Source organism: Astatotilapia calliptera, chromosome 10 (assembly GCF_964374335.1).
Source record: "Astatotilapia calliptera chromosome 10, fAstCal68.1, whole genome shotgun sequence".
NCBI lineage: Eukaryota > Metazoa > Chordata > Actinopteri > Cichliformes > Cichlidae > Astatotilapia > Astatotilapia calliptera.
In genome coordinates, this window is record NC_137431.1 from 965,846 (window position 1) to 982,974 (window position 17,129).

Sequence of the window (17,129 nt, forward strand, 5' to 3'; positions counted from 1 at the left end):
CTCTCTCCTCCAAGTCTCTGTTAGTACATGACTTAATAATTGATCAACAAATTGATTTACTCTGCCGTACAGAAACCTGGTTGCAGCAGGATGATTATGTTAGTTTAAATGAATCAACACCCCCGAGTCATTTTAACTACCAGAAATCTCGAAGCACAGGCCGAGGGGGAGGTGTGGCAGCAATTTTTCACACCAGCCTATTAATTAATGAAAGACCAAGACAGACTTTTAATTCATTTGAAAGCCTGATGCTTAACATTGTCCACCCCAGCTGTGAAACTCAGAAATCAGTCTTACTTGTTATCATCTATCGTCCACCTGGGCCTTACACAGAGTTTCTGTCTGATTTCTCAGACTTTATATCTGATTTAGTTCTGAGCTCAGATAAAATAATTATTGTGGGTGATTTTAACATCCATGTAGATGCTAAAAATGACAGCCTGAACATGGCATTTAATCTGTTATTAGACTCAATTGGCTTCTCTCAAAATGTAAAAGAACCCACCCACCACTTTAATCACACTCTAGATCTTGTGTTAACATATGGCATAGAAACTGAACATTTAACAGTGTTTCCTGAAAACCCTCTGCTGTCTGATCATTTCCTGATAACATTTACTTTTACAATAATTGATTACACAGCGGTGAAGAGTAGACTTTATCAAAGTAGATGTCTTTCTGAAAGTGCTGTAACTAAGTTTAAGAATATAATCCACCCACTGTTATCATCTCCAATGCCCTGTACCAACACAGAGCAAAGCAGCTATCTGAACGCTACTCCAACAGAGGTCGATTATCTTGTTAATAATTTCACCTCCTCACTACGTACGACTCTGGATACTGTAGCTCCTGTGAAAACTAAGGCCTCAAATCAGAAGTACCTGACTCCGTGGTATAATTCTCAAACACGTAGCCTAAAGCAGATGACTCGTAATCTGGAGAGGAAATGGCGTGTCACAAATCTAGAGGATCATCATTTAGCCTGGAGAAATAGTTTGCTGCTTTATAAGAAAGCCCTCCGCAAAGCCAGAACATCGTACTATTCATCACTGATTGAAGTAAATAAGAACAACCCCAGGTTTCTCTTCAGCACTGTAGCCAGGCTGACAAACAGTCAGAGCTCTGTTGAGCCAACAATCCCTTTAACGTTAACTAGCTAGTAATGACTTCATGAACTTCTTCACAAATAAAATTTTTATCATTAGAGAAAAAATGACCAGTAATCATCCCACAGATGTAATATTATCTACAGCTACTCTTAGTACCATTGATGTTAAGTTAGACTCTTTTTCTCTAATTGATCTTTCTGAGTTAACTTCAATAATTACTTCCTCCAAACCATCAACCTGTCTTTTAGACCCCATTCCTACAAAACTGCTCAAAGAAGTCCTGCCATTAATTAATTCTTCGATCTTAAATATGATCAACCTATCTCTAATAATCAGCTATGTACCACAGGCCTTCAAGCTGGCTGTAGTTAAACCTTTACTCAAAAAGCATCTCTAGACCCAGCAGTCTTAGCTAATTATAGGCCAATCTCCAACCTTCCTTTCATATCAAAAATCCTTGAAAGAGTAGTTGTCAAACAGCTAACAGATCATCTGCAGAGGAATGGTTTATTTGAAGAGTTTCAGTCAGGTTTCAGAGCTCATCACAGCACAGAAACAGCTTTAGTGAAGGTTACAAATGATCTTCTTATGGCCTCTGACAGTGGACTCATCTCTGTGCTTGTCCTGCTAGACCTTAGTGCAGCGTTCGATACTGTCGACCATAATATCCTATTAGAGCGATTAGAACATGCTGTAGGTATTACAGGTACTGCACTGCAGTGGTTTGTATCATATCTATCTAATAGACTCCAGTTTGTGCATGTAAATGGAGAGTCCTCTTTACACACTGAGGTTAATTATGGAGTTCCACAGGGTTCAGTGCTAGGACCAATTCTGTTTACATTATACATGCTTCCCTTAGGCAGCATCATTAGAAGACATAGCATACATTTACACTGCTATGCAGATGACACCCAGCTCTATCTGTCCATGAAGCCAGATGACACACACCAATTAGTTAAACTGCAGGAATGTCTTAAAGACATAAAGACCTGGATGGCCGCTAACTTTCTGCTTCTTAATTCAGATCAAACTGAGGTTATTGTACTCGGCCCTGAAAATCTTAGAAATATGGTCTCTAACCAGATTCTTCCTCTGGATGGCATTACCTTGGCCTCCAGTAACGCGGTGAGGAACCTTGGAGTCATTTTTGACCAGGACATGTCCTTCAATGCACATATTAAACAAATATGTAAGACTGCTTTCTTCCATTTGCGCAACATCTCTAAAATTAGAAATATCCTGTCTCAGAGTGACGCTGAAAAACTAGTTCATGCATTTATTACTTCCAGGCTGGACGACTGTAATTCATTATTATCAGGAAGTCCTAAAAAATCCCTGAAAAGCCTTCAGTTAATCCAAAATGCTGCAGCAAGAGTCCTGACAGGGACTAGAAAGAGAGCAGATTTCTCCTGTATTGGCTTCCTGTTAAATCCAGAATTCAAAATCCTGCTCGTCACATACAAGGTCTTAAATAATCAGGCCCCATCTTATCTTAATGACCTTGTAGTACCATATCACCCTATTAGAGCGCTTCGCTCTCGCTCTGCAGGCCTACTTGTTGTTCCTAGAGTATTTAAAAGTAGAATGGGAGGCAGAGCCTTCAGTTTTCAGGCCCCTCTTCTGTGGAACCAGCTTCCAGTTTGGATTCGGGAGACAGACACTATCTCTACTTTCAAGATTAGGCTTAAAACTTTCCTTTTTGCTAAAGCATATAGTTAGGGCTGGACCAGGTGACCCTGAATCCTCCCTTTGTTATGCTGCAATAGATGTAGGCTGCCGGGGGATTCCCATGATGCATTGAGTTTTTCCTTTCCAGTCACCTTTCTCACTCACTATGTATTAACAGACCTCTCTGCATTGAATCATATCCGTTATTAACCTCTGTCTCTCTTCCACAGCATGTCTTTATCCTGTCTTCCTTCTCTCACCCCAACCGGTCGCAGCAGATGGCCCCGCCCCTCCCTGAGCCTGGTTCTGCCGGAGGTTTCTTCCTGTTAAAAGGGAGTTTTTCCTTCCCACTGTCGCCAAAGTGCTTGCTCATAGGGGGTCATATGATTGTTGGGTTTTTCTCTGTATCTATGAAGCGCCTTGAGGCGACTTTTGTTGTGATTTGGCGCTATATAAATAAAATTGAATTGAATTGAACTGTTGTAAGAGTACAAAACTGTCTGACAGCAGACATCCAGAGTTCTGTGAGGAAAAAAGGGAAAGACGTTAAAAAGCTTTCAGATGCAACTGTTGCGTTTGGTCGCACAGTGAACTGTAATGTTCAAGCCCAAAGAGACTCGATTTCTCTTTCTCGGACAATAAAAAAAAGAAAAACTGCAGATTAAGTTATTAAACTGCAGTAAATAAGTTAAAATAAACTATTTTGCTAAACGTATTTGCTTGTCAGCCTTCATGTGCATATGAACTTATGACAGTCTTTCCACAACATTTAGGAATGTGTTTGTGGGAATTTTTGGCCTTTGTTCCAGAAGTGCATTTGTGAGTTCAAGCACTGACATTGGGTGAGATCGTGCTGCAGTCTCCACTCTTTTTTATCCTAAAGGTGTTCTACAGGTGTGAGGTCAGTACTTCGTGCAGGCCAGTCAATTTCTTCCACACCAAACTCGCGCATCCATATCTTTAAGGGCCTTGGTTTGTGAACTGGTGCGTGGACATGGTGGAACGTTTTGGAAGGTGCCATGCCCAAATAATGAAATTGTCCCAAATGGCTTGGTTATGCTGAAGCATCAGGAGTTCCTTTCACTGGAATGAAGCGGCTGAGCCAAAATCTTGAAAATAAATCCCACATCATGATCCCCCCTTCACCAATCTTTATACTTCAGTACAGTCAGACAAGTAGAGTTGTACTGGCAACCACCACACCCAAGCCTCGTCCATCGGATTGCCAGACAAATAAGCAGGTAGAAGTCATAATGGTAGAAGTCATGAGTTTTTCAACAGATGTATGAGAACTTGATAACTTTCCTGGGTGAACTCCTTACATCAAAGGGAAAGTCTATAAATGATAAACATAAACCAAAAAAAGGAAGTTGAACAGTTTATGATTTATGGAGAAAAATTTTAGTTTTTTCTTTCTTAGCTTTCAATTCAGAGTTACAATCTTTATACTAGCGACATGCCTACTGTTTTAAGGCAACAGTGAAGTATGTGGGAGATGCACCAGTCTGCATGTTGCATATATTTTTGGCGCCAGCCTCCCTGTTACCATAGGAACTGTCTATCGATTCAGCTGTTTAAGTGAACTGACAACCAATCAGATCTGCAGCCATTACATATTTATTTATTTCTTCCTTAGAGTGAGAAGTTGAGCTGAGGGAGAAGAATGAGACAAAGAGTGGCTTCCATGAAGTACAGAAGAAACATGTGGCTGAATGAGCTACAATGAAACTGATCCGAAATTCAGTCAGGAGGTAATTATGCTGTAACCTCAGCTCCAGGCCAAACTTCTGGATTTGAGCCAGTGAATCTCTCCTAATTGTGCTGCCAATTCACTGTATTCTTTAGAATCTGAACAAAAGATTAAAAGGATTTAAGCCACCAACCTTCCAATTAGTAGATGACCTGCTTTACCTGCTGGTAGGTCAGAAGACAATGAATCAAACACCTGACTCGCAAGCAGTTCCATGGCCACGTGACGCAATTTCATTCAATTCATCAAGTATTGAAATTTCAAGATGAACTTCTCAGATTACAATGTAAGAGATGAAGCAAATCAACAGACTGAAAATTCAATATGAATATATACACTTTTTGGCCAAAAGTGTCCATTCAACCTTCCAAATCACTGAATTCTTCCAATCACTTCCATGGCCACAGGTGTATAACATCAAGCACCATAGGCATGCTGATTGCTTCCAGAAACCTTTGTGAACAAATGGGTCGCTCTCAGGAGTTCAGTAAATCCAGTAAGTCCAGTTGTGAAATTTCCTTCAATTTCAATTCAATTCAATTCAATTCAATTTTATTTATATAGCGCCAAATCACAACAAAAGTCGCCTCAAGGCTCTTCATAGATACAGAGAAAAACCCAACAATCATATGACCCCCTATGAGCAAGCACTTTGGCGACAGTGGGAAGGAAAAACTCCCTTTTAAAAGGAAGAAACCTCCGGCAGAACCAGGCTCAGGGAGGGGCGGCCATCTGCTTGCTACTAAATATTCCAAAATGAAAGCAATTTGGAATAATAACATCTAACCCAAGTGGTAAGCCACATAAAATCACTCATAAGATCAAACTTTCTTTTTCAGTGTGAGCTGACTCCATGTTGGATGAAGGCGTCACCAACTTTCTGCAGACTCAATCGCTACAGACTTCCAAACTTCACCTGGCCTTCAAATGAGTTCAAGAACAATGTATACAGAGCTTCATGGAATAGGTTTCCATGGCCAAGCAGCTGCCCCTACATTCATCTCCACACCTTTTCTTCTCTTTCACTGCTTCCTGACATGCCTTCGCCCTTCCCTCTGCCTTTGTTTCAGCCAACTATAGTTCAATAAGGAGAGATCATTAGAATAAAATGAACATGATTTATTGATGTACAGAATTTTTATGGTTTTCTGAAGTACTCCTGAGCCCACGCGGTAATATCCTTTACAGAATGATGTTTTAAAATGCAGTGCTGCCTGAGGTATCGAAGGTCATGGGCATCCAGTGTTGGTATTCGGCCTTCCCGCTTTCATGCAGCGATTTCTGCAGATGCTCAGAGTCTTTTGATGATATTATGGACAGTATATGATGAAATGCCTGGATTCCTTGCAATTGTACGTTGAGAAACATTGTTCTTAAACTGCTGGACTATTTGCCCATGCAGTTGTTCACAAAGTGGTCATCCCATCCTTGCTTGTGAACACCTGAGCCTTTTAGGGATAGTACCTTTATACCGAATCATGACAAACACCTGTTTACAATTAACCTGTTCACCTGCAGAATGTTGAAAACAGGTGTGTTTTGAACATTCCTCAACTTTCCCAGTCTTTTGCTGTCTCTGTCCCAGCTTTCTTGGAACGTGTTGCAGACATCAAATTCAAAATGAGTGACGATTTGCAAAACAACAACAAAATTTATCAGTTTGAACATTAGATGTCTTGTGTTTGTGGTGTATTCATTTGAATATACGTTGAAAAAGATTGTATTCGGTTTTTATTTATGTTTTACACAACGCCCCAACTTCTTCGGAATTTGGATTATACATGTATACTGTATACCCAGTGTTGGGCAAGTTACTTTGAAAAAGTAATTAGTAATAGTAAATAGTTACTTCTTCAAAAAAGTATCTCTGAGTTAGTAACAGAGTTATTATAAAAGTAACTAAATTCTAGAAAAAGTAACTACTGCGTTACTTTAAAAAATGTTCAACCCTCTGTGGTCGAGGGTGTTTTTGACTACTTGTCATTTCACCTTTAAAAACGATTTATCCTGCCTTGTTTTGTTTGGTGCCGTTCTTTTCAGCACAACCTCACACGTCTGAATTTACAGTTATTTTTTCATTTGACATACTGTATCAGCACAGCTGATCTGAAACCAGACACAAAATATAAAATCCGAGTAGTTATGTTTTTACTGTAACAACCACAAACATGTTTAAAAATCATTCTCTTAACTTGAAATGCAAATATAAACCTATGCACAGGTTTTACAAACAACAAAGTTATATGCAGCTATTTACCTAAAATGCAGCCAAGCTGTTATTTTATAACCACTGAAACTATTTACAGAACAATCAGCTGTTCTGCATCAAATAAGATGCCACACAATCTATTTGTGCCCCTCCCAAAAATAATTTCTGTCCACTGTAAGATAAAAAAGCAGATCACAGGCTGATACCTGCAGGCCTGACAGCAGCAGGTGTGTCGCTGCTCCTGTTTCCACCTGCAGACAGCGTTTACACTGTTTGGTGGCTTTTTGGCAGCAGCTGTGACCTTCAGCAGTCGCCTCATTGTTCTGACACACACAACAACAATATCCACTACACTACACACTCACTTCACAATACACTACACACTCACTCAAAACTCTCTCTCTCACTCTTTCTTTCACTCTCTCTTGGCATCATCACTCCTAAAACTTCACCCTTGTCTTGGGTTGACATAGCGTCTTGGTTCCATGGAATCTTAAATTGATCATGTGATTGGTTTACCATGACTACTTTATTGTTCCTCAATCAGCAGCACTTGTGCGATTGTTTCGCCCCCCCTACCTCCCGGTAAGCTGAAGACAGCCTCAGCACGTCCGCACCACTTTTTCTTGTTAGCAACAGTAACGGCGTTGTAATGATAGCAACAGTAATTAGTTAGATTACTGGTTACTGAAAAAAGTAACAGTGTTAGTAATGCCGTTACTTTTAACGCTGCTGTTCCCATCACTGTGTATATCTATGTATCTAAAGGGATCAAAATGACTCATCAGTTCTAGAAGTTGTCATTTTTTGCCTTTTTATCCCAATTTCCCCCAACTATATAATAAATAAACCCATTTAATAAATGCACGCACAATATGTTTAAGATTTTGACAGGTTAATCAGGATAAGTTAATTTAGCAATTAACAGTTTTACAATGTAGGCTTCTGAGCTACCATTCTTAATACACACTGACAGGAAAATTACTTTTCATCCCCAAAGACTACTTATCTTTTAAGCACTTTAAAAGTGGTACACTTGGTATATATACACTGTATTATTCTTATGTGGTCAAAAATTTATATGAAAAAAACAAACAAACCCAGCAACAATGACAGCATATCAAACAGGTTCATCCAGGGATCTGTTTATTTTTTCCCCTCCCCTCTATTTTCCTCTCACTCAATTACAAAAGTATATTCATCATGCCCAAAAGCATTACAACAGAACAGCAGACGTAGCTTATAGTACTTCAGATCTCTTTGCAGCAACTGTGCATTACACAGAAAGCACATATGTTTCATATTTAATAGTTTTGGCAGTGCATACGCCACGAGTTAAACCTTATATACTGCATGTTTCAGGTTGTTTTACACTCCGTCAGGTCTATTCCACAGTACTGCATACAATATTAACACAGCTGAGAGGTAATATATTCAATAACCATGAGTCACAAAAAATGCTAAATTGAAAAAACAAAAAAGACGAAATTCCCAAAACAGCAAACGCAGCGTTGATTTTGCTCAGAAACCAGGTGATCCATGTAAAGTCCAAATTTGTCACATGGTCATAATTATTCAATCATTAGCCACCATCAGTGTTACCCTCTGACAGCACTCATGTATTATCCCTCTGGCATGCTGATAACCTGTGCCCTATCAGTGTTCAGACATAATGTAATTCATTCAGTTCAATTCAATTCAATTCATTTCGAATGCATTTATATTGCTGTGGCGCGGCTTGTAGTCCTGTACAACAGTTTTTCTGTGTGTTTATTAACTTCTTGCTTAGCCTCAGGTAGGGTCACCTCTCCTACCCAGACAGAACCAGTGGAGACCTGCATTAGAGACTCACTACGGGAATCATTCAACCATCCTCTTCCCCGGCAGATGCAGGCACTTTGATTATCTAGTGATGCTGTTTTGGTTGACCAGTGCACCACTGGTGTTCCAGGCATTAGTCAATGATGCTCTAAAGGATCCTTAATGTGTTTGTGTTTGGATATCTTGTATATCTAGACAAGTAAAGGTTTTGCAATGACTTTTGGAGAATCAGATGCATGTGAAGTATCAGTGTTGTGATACTTCTCATTTCATTTCTGGACACTCGAAAACATTGTCATAACTTTGAGCATCAGCAATTCTTTCTCTCAAGTCTAAACTGGTTGATTTTGTTTTGATACTTTGTCAACTGAGAGCACAAATCCTTTCTGAAGTTTATATATATATATATATATATATATATATATATATATATATATATATATGTATGTTCAATGGTCAATAGTGACTCTGTTGTCCCCAATGAGAAGCTGATTTGCAGTATGTCCACACAGAGAAAAAAACAGCCTAAGTTTCATCAGTAGCATCAACAATGTGTTATTAAGCATGATAATAGCAGCAGGTATAATAGACACTCTATCTCTCTTGGTCATCACTGCAGGCACTTCATGCTGACGACCAGAAAATCTCTAAAGACAGGATGGTCTGAACATAACATGACAGAGGTTTCCTTACTCAGCACCAAAGTTCACAAGCTGGACCTGAGACCTTCCTGAGATCTGAACAGCCACTTTAACCAGGTGACCGAGTCTGGGCTTATTGGTCAAAGACAAATTACCGAGCAATGATCCATCCATCCATCTTCTTCCGCTTTATCCGGGGCCGGGTCGCGGGGGCGGCAGCCTAAGCAGATAAGCCCAGACCTCCCTCTCCCCAGCCACCTCCTCTAGCTTATCCAGGGGAACACCAAGGAACCTAACCCCCCTTTGGACTGTAGGAGGAAGCCAGAGTACCCGCAGAGAACCCAACCAAACACGGGGAGAACATGCAAACTCCACACCCAAAGACCCTGGCCAGGTGTTGGAATCAAACTCAGGACCTTCTAGTAGTGAGGTAACAGTGCTAATCACCGCACCGCCGTGCTGTCAAACATCAGGGATATGAAACTGCAACCACTTTACAGAATTTAACAAGATATTAGATGAGACGCTACTACTAACTGCTTCTTTCAGCTGCTCACCGCAGTGGTTGTCACAGTGGATGATCTGCCTCCATGTCACCCCATCCCTTGTATCCTCCTTCACAACATTCATGAATTTTATCTCTGGCAGCTCCATATTCAATAACCATATCAACCCTGCATCTTTCTTTTTCACCAAAAAGCTGACTAGACACACAAAGAAAAAAAAAGCACCTTAGTATCTTTTGCTTCCATATTTGACACAAACGAAAGCTTCCAGGTTTCCAAAAACAGTTTGACTGATCCTTTAGTAAAGCAGCGCCTCTTTTGCAGTTTCTTATCCAGCATAGGACTGTTCTGATGTTAGGAGAGCAGTAATAATACTGGGCAAAGTGACAATCCCATGATTTTTGTAACACACTTCCAATAACTCTAATTATTAAAAACATCTTCACCAAATTAATTCTTACACCAAGAGAAAAAGAGAATCTCTAAAATTTTAGAAGAGGTTGCCCGTCTGGGATCTTAATCCCTAATTTCATTAATTCAGTTTTATGGAAATTGACTGTAATACAAGACAAACAGTCAAATTAAAAGGTCTTGAATGCTGGACACTGGGTCAGAAATATACACAAGCTTATCGTCAGCATACAATCATATTTTGGGTTCTAAAGCTTCCCTTTGACTTCCTTTGACCAAACCCTTGCTGTTCTTGTTGCTATAGTTAGTGGGTCAATTATCATTGAAAAAGATTAAGGGGATAAAAGGCACCCCTGCCTGGTACCACACTGCATCTTTGTATGATGACACGCACACACACACACACACACACACACACACACACACACACACACACACACACACACACACACACAGAGTTCTGGTTCTCCAGCAGAACCAGGATCATGGAGGGGCAACCATCCTCTGCAATCAGTTGAGGGTGAGGGGAAAGAGGAGGAGAGCAAAAAAAGACAGGACAAAAGGTGAACAATAGGAGGCAAGGCAAGAGTTGAAGTTACTAATTAACAGTAGTGGTGTTTTAAAACAAAGAGTGAAGGGATTAGTCAAAAAGAAACAGTCACTGGAAGCTGCCAGCAGTGGAAGCCTTTTAGCAGCATCATTTAAAGATGGTTCAGGGTCACATGATTCAGCCCTAACAATAAAGAGTTGTCAAAAAGGAAAGTTTGAAGCCTAATCTTGAAAGTAGAGATAGTGTCTGTCTCCTGAATCCAAACTGGAAGCTGGTTCCACAGAAGAGGGGCCTGAAAACTGAAGGCTCTGCCTCCCATTCTACTTTTAAATACTCTAGGAACAACAAGTAGGCCTGCAGAGCGAGAGCGAAGTGCTCTAATAGGGTGATATGGTACTACAAGGTCATTAAGATAAGATGGGGCCTGATTATTTAAGACCTTGTATGTGAGGAGCAGGATTTTACAGGGTTAGAGTGATGGATGAAGCAAAGCTAAAAGGGGGAAAATCTGCTCTCTTTCTGGTCCCTGTCACTACTCTCGCTGCAATGTTCTGTATTAATGGGAAGATTTTTAGAGATCTTTGCTAAAGCACAGACAGATACAGCCACTTAGAACTACCTCTCCCAGCCAGCTAAGATTTGGTTAAGAACCAGCTGCGGAGCGGCTAAGGATCTGCCACGGTCCTGTCAGGATCCAGGTGGTTATTGTAAGTGGCTGTATCTGTAGCTAGGACTGGATCAGGTGACCCTGAATGCTTCAGTAGGTCTAGTGTGCTCGGGGATTCACACAATGCGCTGAATGTTCTTTCTTTATTCACCTTTATAAACACAGTGAGTAAAAATAGTGTTTCTAAACCACTATGCATTTAAATCATCAGTTATTCTTAGTCTCTGGCTATCTTCCACAGTGTCTCCCTCCCCTCACCCCCAAACAACTGTGGCAGATGGCTTCCCCTTCCTGAGCCTAATCCTGCCAGAGGTTTCGTCTCTTAAAGAGATTTTCCTTCCCACTGTCACCAAGTGCTTCCTCACAGGGAGTCATTTAATTGTTGTGGTTCTCTGTATTATTGTAGGGCCTTTACCTTGCAATATAACACATGTTGACGAATATTTGGAACTATATAAACAAAATTAAATTAAACTGAATTATAATGGGACCCTCACAGCCAGCCTGGTGTCCTGGCAGCTCGGGTTAGAGCCCAGCTAACTAAAGCTAAGTTACTATATCCACACCAGCTACTGTGGTGAATCTAATTATAAGATTATAACAGTTCGGTGTACAATGCACTGAGCTACGCTGCATTTGCAGTGAGTACCATTAGTGCTAAAATAGCTTCAACAGCTAACACACCGACCAGAGAGCTGGTTAACCATAGGTCATACTTACATACTTTGAATATAACCTGCAGGTGATTCCAGAGAAATGTAGTTTAATTCATTTGAGAAGAGCTACAAATGTGATTCTGTGGTCATCAGTTTATGAAACTTCAAAAGTTTGGTGATATTTCCTAAAAAAAAGGTTTAGAAATGATTTTTGCTGTAATTTTAATACACAAAAGAGAAACAAATGTCAACTTCATTAAATTCAATTTTTATTTAGGCAGGATGAGATCACAACAATAGTCGCCTCAAGGTGGTTAACATTGTAATATTGTCCCACATAGTTAGGTTATAAATACCGATGTGATAGGGCAGAGACCTGGGTTCAAACCCACCGGCCATTTACTGTGCACCCTCTCCCAGCTTCTGTCTTCTCTGCACTGTCCTATGTCCATAAAGATCATACAGTTTTAGATTAGATGAAAATAAAGGTGATATTCAAAGAGAGTTTCACTTTGACTCGTGACTATTAAAACAGGGGCCAATGGCTGCAACCAGGGACGCCACAATACCAGATGTTACAAACTTGGAACTAATGCCAGTAGAAATACTTTTTCTGGTAATTAAATATATTCTTAATACCCAAATGTAAAGAAAGATTATCCAACATGAACAAAAATTAAACTTCTGACATAGTGATGGCAGACCATTTATTAAAATGTTTTTAACGCTATGAGCCGCGTAGAGTCACTGCAGCATCTGAAGTTATCCATTGTGGTCCTATCCTCAACCACCGATGATCCCTGTCTGATGTTCTTCATTCACGGTGCTTTGTGATGTTACAAGTGTCATGATGAGATACTTTGAATTAATTTTGAATCATAAACAGGAAAGAGGTAAGGATTATGTATACCAAGGAAACAATAACTTAGAAAGGAAATCTAATAAACATGATGACAGTATGGTGGTCACAGGGACTGAAGAACTGCTCTTTTGAGTGATGCAATGATCGTTTGCACAGTAACTTAAACATTTTCTAAAATAAAATGTTCCAGGTGTGCACAAAGACTTCTGCGTTACAGTGAAACAACCTTTTTCTTGCAGTGTTGGCATTACTCACGTTGTGTGAGCACTGGGCTGCAGCAGAGCCACAAGTTCAAAACAGCTTCTGTTGCCATATCTGAGCTTTTTATAGTGTTGCTGACTGAAAGACGTGAACCAGAACAGGTAAACAGAAATGTCCAGCAGCAGCAATGAAAATGAATTTATACAACTTTTTACTTTAGAGTGACATGGGAATGAAGACAACCAGGAGGGAGGGATAGCAAACATCTATATTCATCCAGAAACAACCAACACACAAACAGCGTTTTCCCCTGATTTACCTCATCCCTCATTCCCGTACAGTGACTATTCTCAAGTCCAGTGAATCATGTCTCTTACCTTGGTTGTGACAATGCAAAGACAATCCATGTTCATCAGACAAAAAAGGAGCTCTCAATATATTGTCAGATTCATCACCACTTATCTCATCCCTGAAGGAAAAATGTGGGAAGACGGAAAAAGATGCCAGTATGAAGAACCGAGGAGGTAAGGATTACCAGAGAACGAGAGGGGGAGGAAAGAGGAAGAAAACATGCACACGCTCTCCTTTGCAAAGGAGAGAAACCACAGCGGACAGACATTACTGCATGTGGGCCCCTCTCAAGGATTGAGATGCCTCCTCCACACCGCTGAAGGCAATCAGAATTCTTTACGCCATCTCAGAGCACAGCGCACGTCATCGTCTAACACGCACACAAAACAGTAGCTCCACACACCAACCCCAAATTCTTCCTCAGATTCTCTCCCTCTCATTCACCCTCTGCCTCCTCGTTTGAGTCCATTCTCTGCTCGTCTCTAGGCTGCACAACAGAACAGTGCTATATGGTGAGAGAAAGCAAGGGCAGGAAGGACAGGAGCGTCAGCTCTGGTAATGGTAAAGGTTCCCCTTGCTCTCTTTTTCATTGGCTGTCTGCTGAGGCAGACTGCTGGAACTCAGTAACACACTGGCTTCAATTTAATCTGCATCCAGTGGCAGCACAGCACTCACCCTTCCACTCACTAGTTTCTAAGCAAAAGAACTTTATGGATCTTTAATGTTAGGAATTACATGTTTAAAATGTTTCCCACTTGGCTTTAGGTAAAACAAATGAAAAATCTGTCAGCATCTCCGCTATAATCAATTCAATTCAACATCAGCATCAGTCGCCTCAAGGCGGAGAGTGAAGTGCTCTAATAGGGTGATATGGTACTACAAGGTCATTAAGATAAGATGGGGCCTGATTATTTAAGACCTTGTATGTGAGGAGCAGGATTTTGAATTCTGGATTTAACAGGAAGCCAATACAGGAGAAATATGCTCTCTTTCTAGTCCCTGTCAGGACTCTTGCTGCAGCATTTTGGATTAGCTGAAGGCTTTTCAGGGAGTTTTTAGGACTTCCTGATAATAATGAATTACAGTCGTCCAGCCTGGAAGTAATAAATGCATGAACTAGTTTTTCAGCGTCACTCTGAGACAGGATATTTCTAACTTTAGAGATGTTGCACAAATGGAAGAAAGCAGTCTTACATATTTGTTTAATATGTGCGTTGAAGGACACGGGAAGACAACTGACTTTGGTTGCTGAGGTTTTCAGCTTCACATGTCTCAGATACATAAAAAGGTTGGTGGTGTACCAAGGCCCTTTAAACCCTAACTCGTCACTGACAGGGTTTTCCGACATTTTTTAAAATTACTGTAACTTTTGACTATGCTTCCACCTCACTGTCAGCCATCCTGTTAGCAGGGCCTATGCTATCTTTGGCTACACCGGCTACAGGGGCCTGGTTAGCTATGGGTTATTGCAAGGGTGTGAAGTCGAGTCTCCAATTCAGTGATCCTGGCCTCCAGACCTGAAAATAGGCTGCATCTTTTACAAGTATCATTACTGCTAAAAGAGGCCGAGGAGTAACTGAAAATCTGACACAATGAGCAGGAAAGTGCAGGAGGGACAGATGAAGAGGCAATGTTGCTAGCGAGTCAGCTATGAGCTAAGCTAAGCTAGTGAAACCCTAAAGACACAGTGAGTGAATACTGTAACAATAAATTAGCGAGTGTGCTTTAGATGAAGCATGTGAAGATTACACTATGAAATAAGAAGTTATCTATAAGTTTTTAATTAAACTGCTACGCAGAAAAGTGACACAAAGGCACCACTGTGTTAGAACAGGAACAGGAAGTGATACTCGGAGAGAGTGAACACCAAGTGTCACTACCCGATCCGTACCGGAAACCCGATCGGTACCCCGCATGCGCGAAAGGTGTCTACTTCCGGTCGAAGCATTTTACGATAGTTACAGGTCAGAGTATCTGTTAAGATGTTAAGAATAACAAGTATCTCTTAAAATGTTTCCGATAATGAAACATTTAATATAATGTAGACAAAAACAAAAAAGTAAAAAGATAGTGACAGATCGGGACTCCCGATCCTTACTGCGCATGTGCAAAGTCGGACCGTACAAATCGGGTCTACCCGATCCGTACCGCGCATGTGCAGGGGTTTTCTTCTTCTTCTGTTCGTTTAATGGCAGTGTACCCCCCAGTGTACGAGGATACCGCCACCTGCTGACTGAGCGAATGAACCCTATTGTAAACTGAATTAGCGTCATTACAAACGTGTGTTAAATTTGATTTAGTGATAGTCGAGTGTGTTTATGCTCGTCTGTGTGGAGAGGATTGTTGGAAAAGTGATGATAATGTCCGCTATCACTGTCAGTTGCCAGTAAACACTTCATCTGGCTGCTGAATCTTCGCGTGACATATTATAATGTCTGTATTATTAACTCTGTCATTAGGCACCATTCTTCTTATTTTACGGCGCTGTTGTTCAATCGGGGAACGCTCTCTGTTGAGGAGAACAGCAAAATTTTTTGCGGATATGGATTATCCATTGTTTAAATGTCCCGGTAGTCGAAAAGGAGGCAGAGCTGCTGAGAAATGCTAGGAGCAAACTGGGCGCTAACCGTATCATTCAAATATATTGAATGTCGCAATGTTGGCAAAGAGAGGAAGTGACGTAAGATTTGCGCATGCGGGGTACCGATCGGGTTTCCGGTATGGATCGGGTAGTGACAAGCACCACCACTAAACACATCCGCCACCACTAATCAAAACATAGCAAATTTTTAAAAAAAAATCAACTTTTGACTTTTCATCTTTGATAGAGTTTGAAAACTGATCCAAATATGTGCTCAGTGCAATACTGCAGTGGATGCAGGCACCAAGCATTGTCAGTGGCACATTTTAATGCAATCCAGAATCACAGATTTAACTATTTGTCTGCAGATGTGCACTCTTATTCTGAATTACAAAGTGACTGGAACATACTTTATGCGATACTTTATCAACTATTGTTGAGCTATGTATTAAGTCCTTTATTTAAACACTCCCAGGTGGATGAGGTCTGGGGAACTAACCTCTGACAATTTTCAACTGAAATTACTTAATGAAACATCCAGTTATATGAAGAAGAACTCGGTACAGAACTTGCAGTGCAGTTCAGTCTTGCCTAAGATTCTATAAATGCATGAAAAAGAAATTTGTGTTTCTTTTTCATGCATCTAAGCTTTGCAGCCTTCTTTTTCTGTGGCCAAAAGTCAAACATGACAACAATGCTGTTGGCGTGTTTTTGATTTGCACAGTTGGTTTTCATCTTTTCTCTCTATGTCCTCATATATTCATACAAACTCGTATTAGATAACGTTAGGGAGTTGCTTGTGAAACGAGATGATAGAATTTTTATTACTCTTTCAGTCAGAATGTCAAGAAATTCTAATGCGACTCTAATGCAGCATTGGGTGTGTGGTGAGTCTTTCTAAACCCCCCTCCCAAAAATCTCTAAAAATATAGTCAGTGGGAAAAGTCCCAGAGAGAAATGTTTAAGGAGAAAGCAACAATGCCTTTTTCTTAAACAACCAGTGAATAATTAGCTTTTTTCTCCTTTCTTTTTTGTTTGTTTGTTTGTTTGTTTGTTTTTTATTATTGAGAAAACAAAATAGCAACTATGGAAGACATATCCAGGACAAGGACAACAGCAACAACAACACAGAGTAAAACAATC

General features: G+C 40.4%; 1 protein-coding gene across 13 annotated transcripts in view; it reads right to left on the reverse strand.

The window, feature by feature from the left end:
• LOC113030572 (disks large homolog 2-like) overlaps positions 1-17,129 on the reverse strand; it is a 176,826-nt gene that overhangs the window by 103,748 nt on the left and 55,949 nt on the right. The window contains exon 1 of one of the 13 annotated variants that reach the window (XM_026182138.2): positions 13,432-15,625. The exons of the other annotated variants lie outside the window; for them this stretch is intronic. Within the exon in view, the coding sequence (XP_026037923.1) occupies positions 13,432-13,467 (36 nt within the window). The 5' untranslated portion in view covers positions 13,468-15,625. Of the gene's footprint in view, positions 1-13,431; positions 15,626-17,129 lie in introns of those variants that run through there. 13 annotated transcript variants of the gene reach the window in all.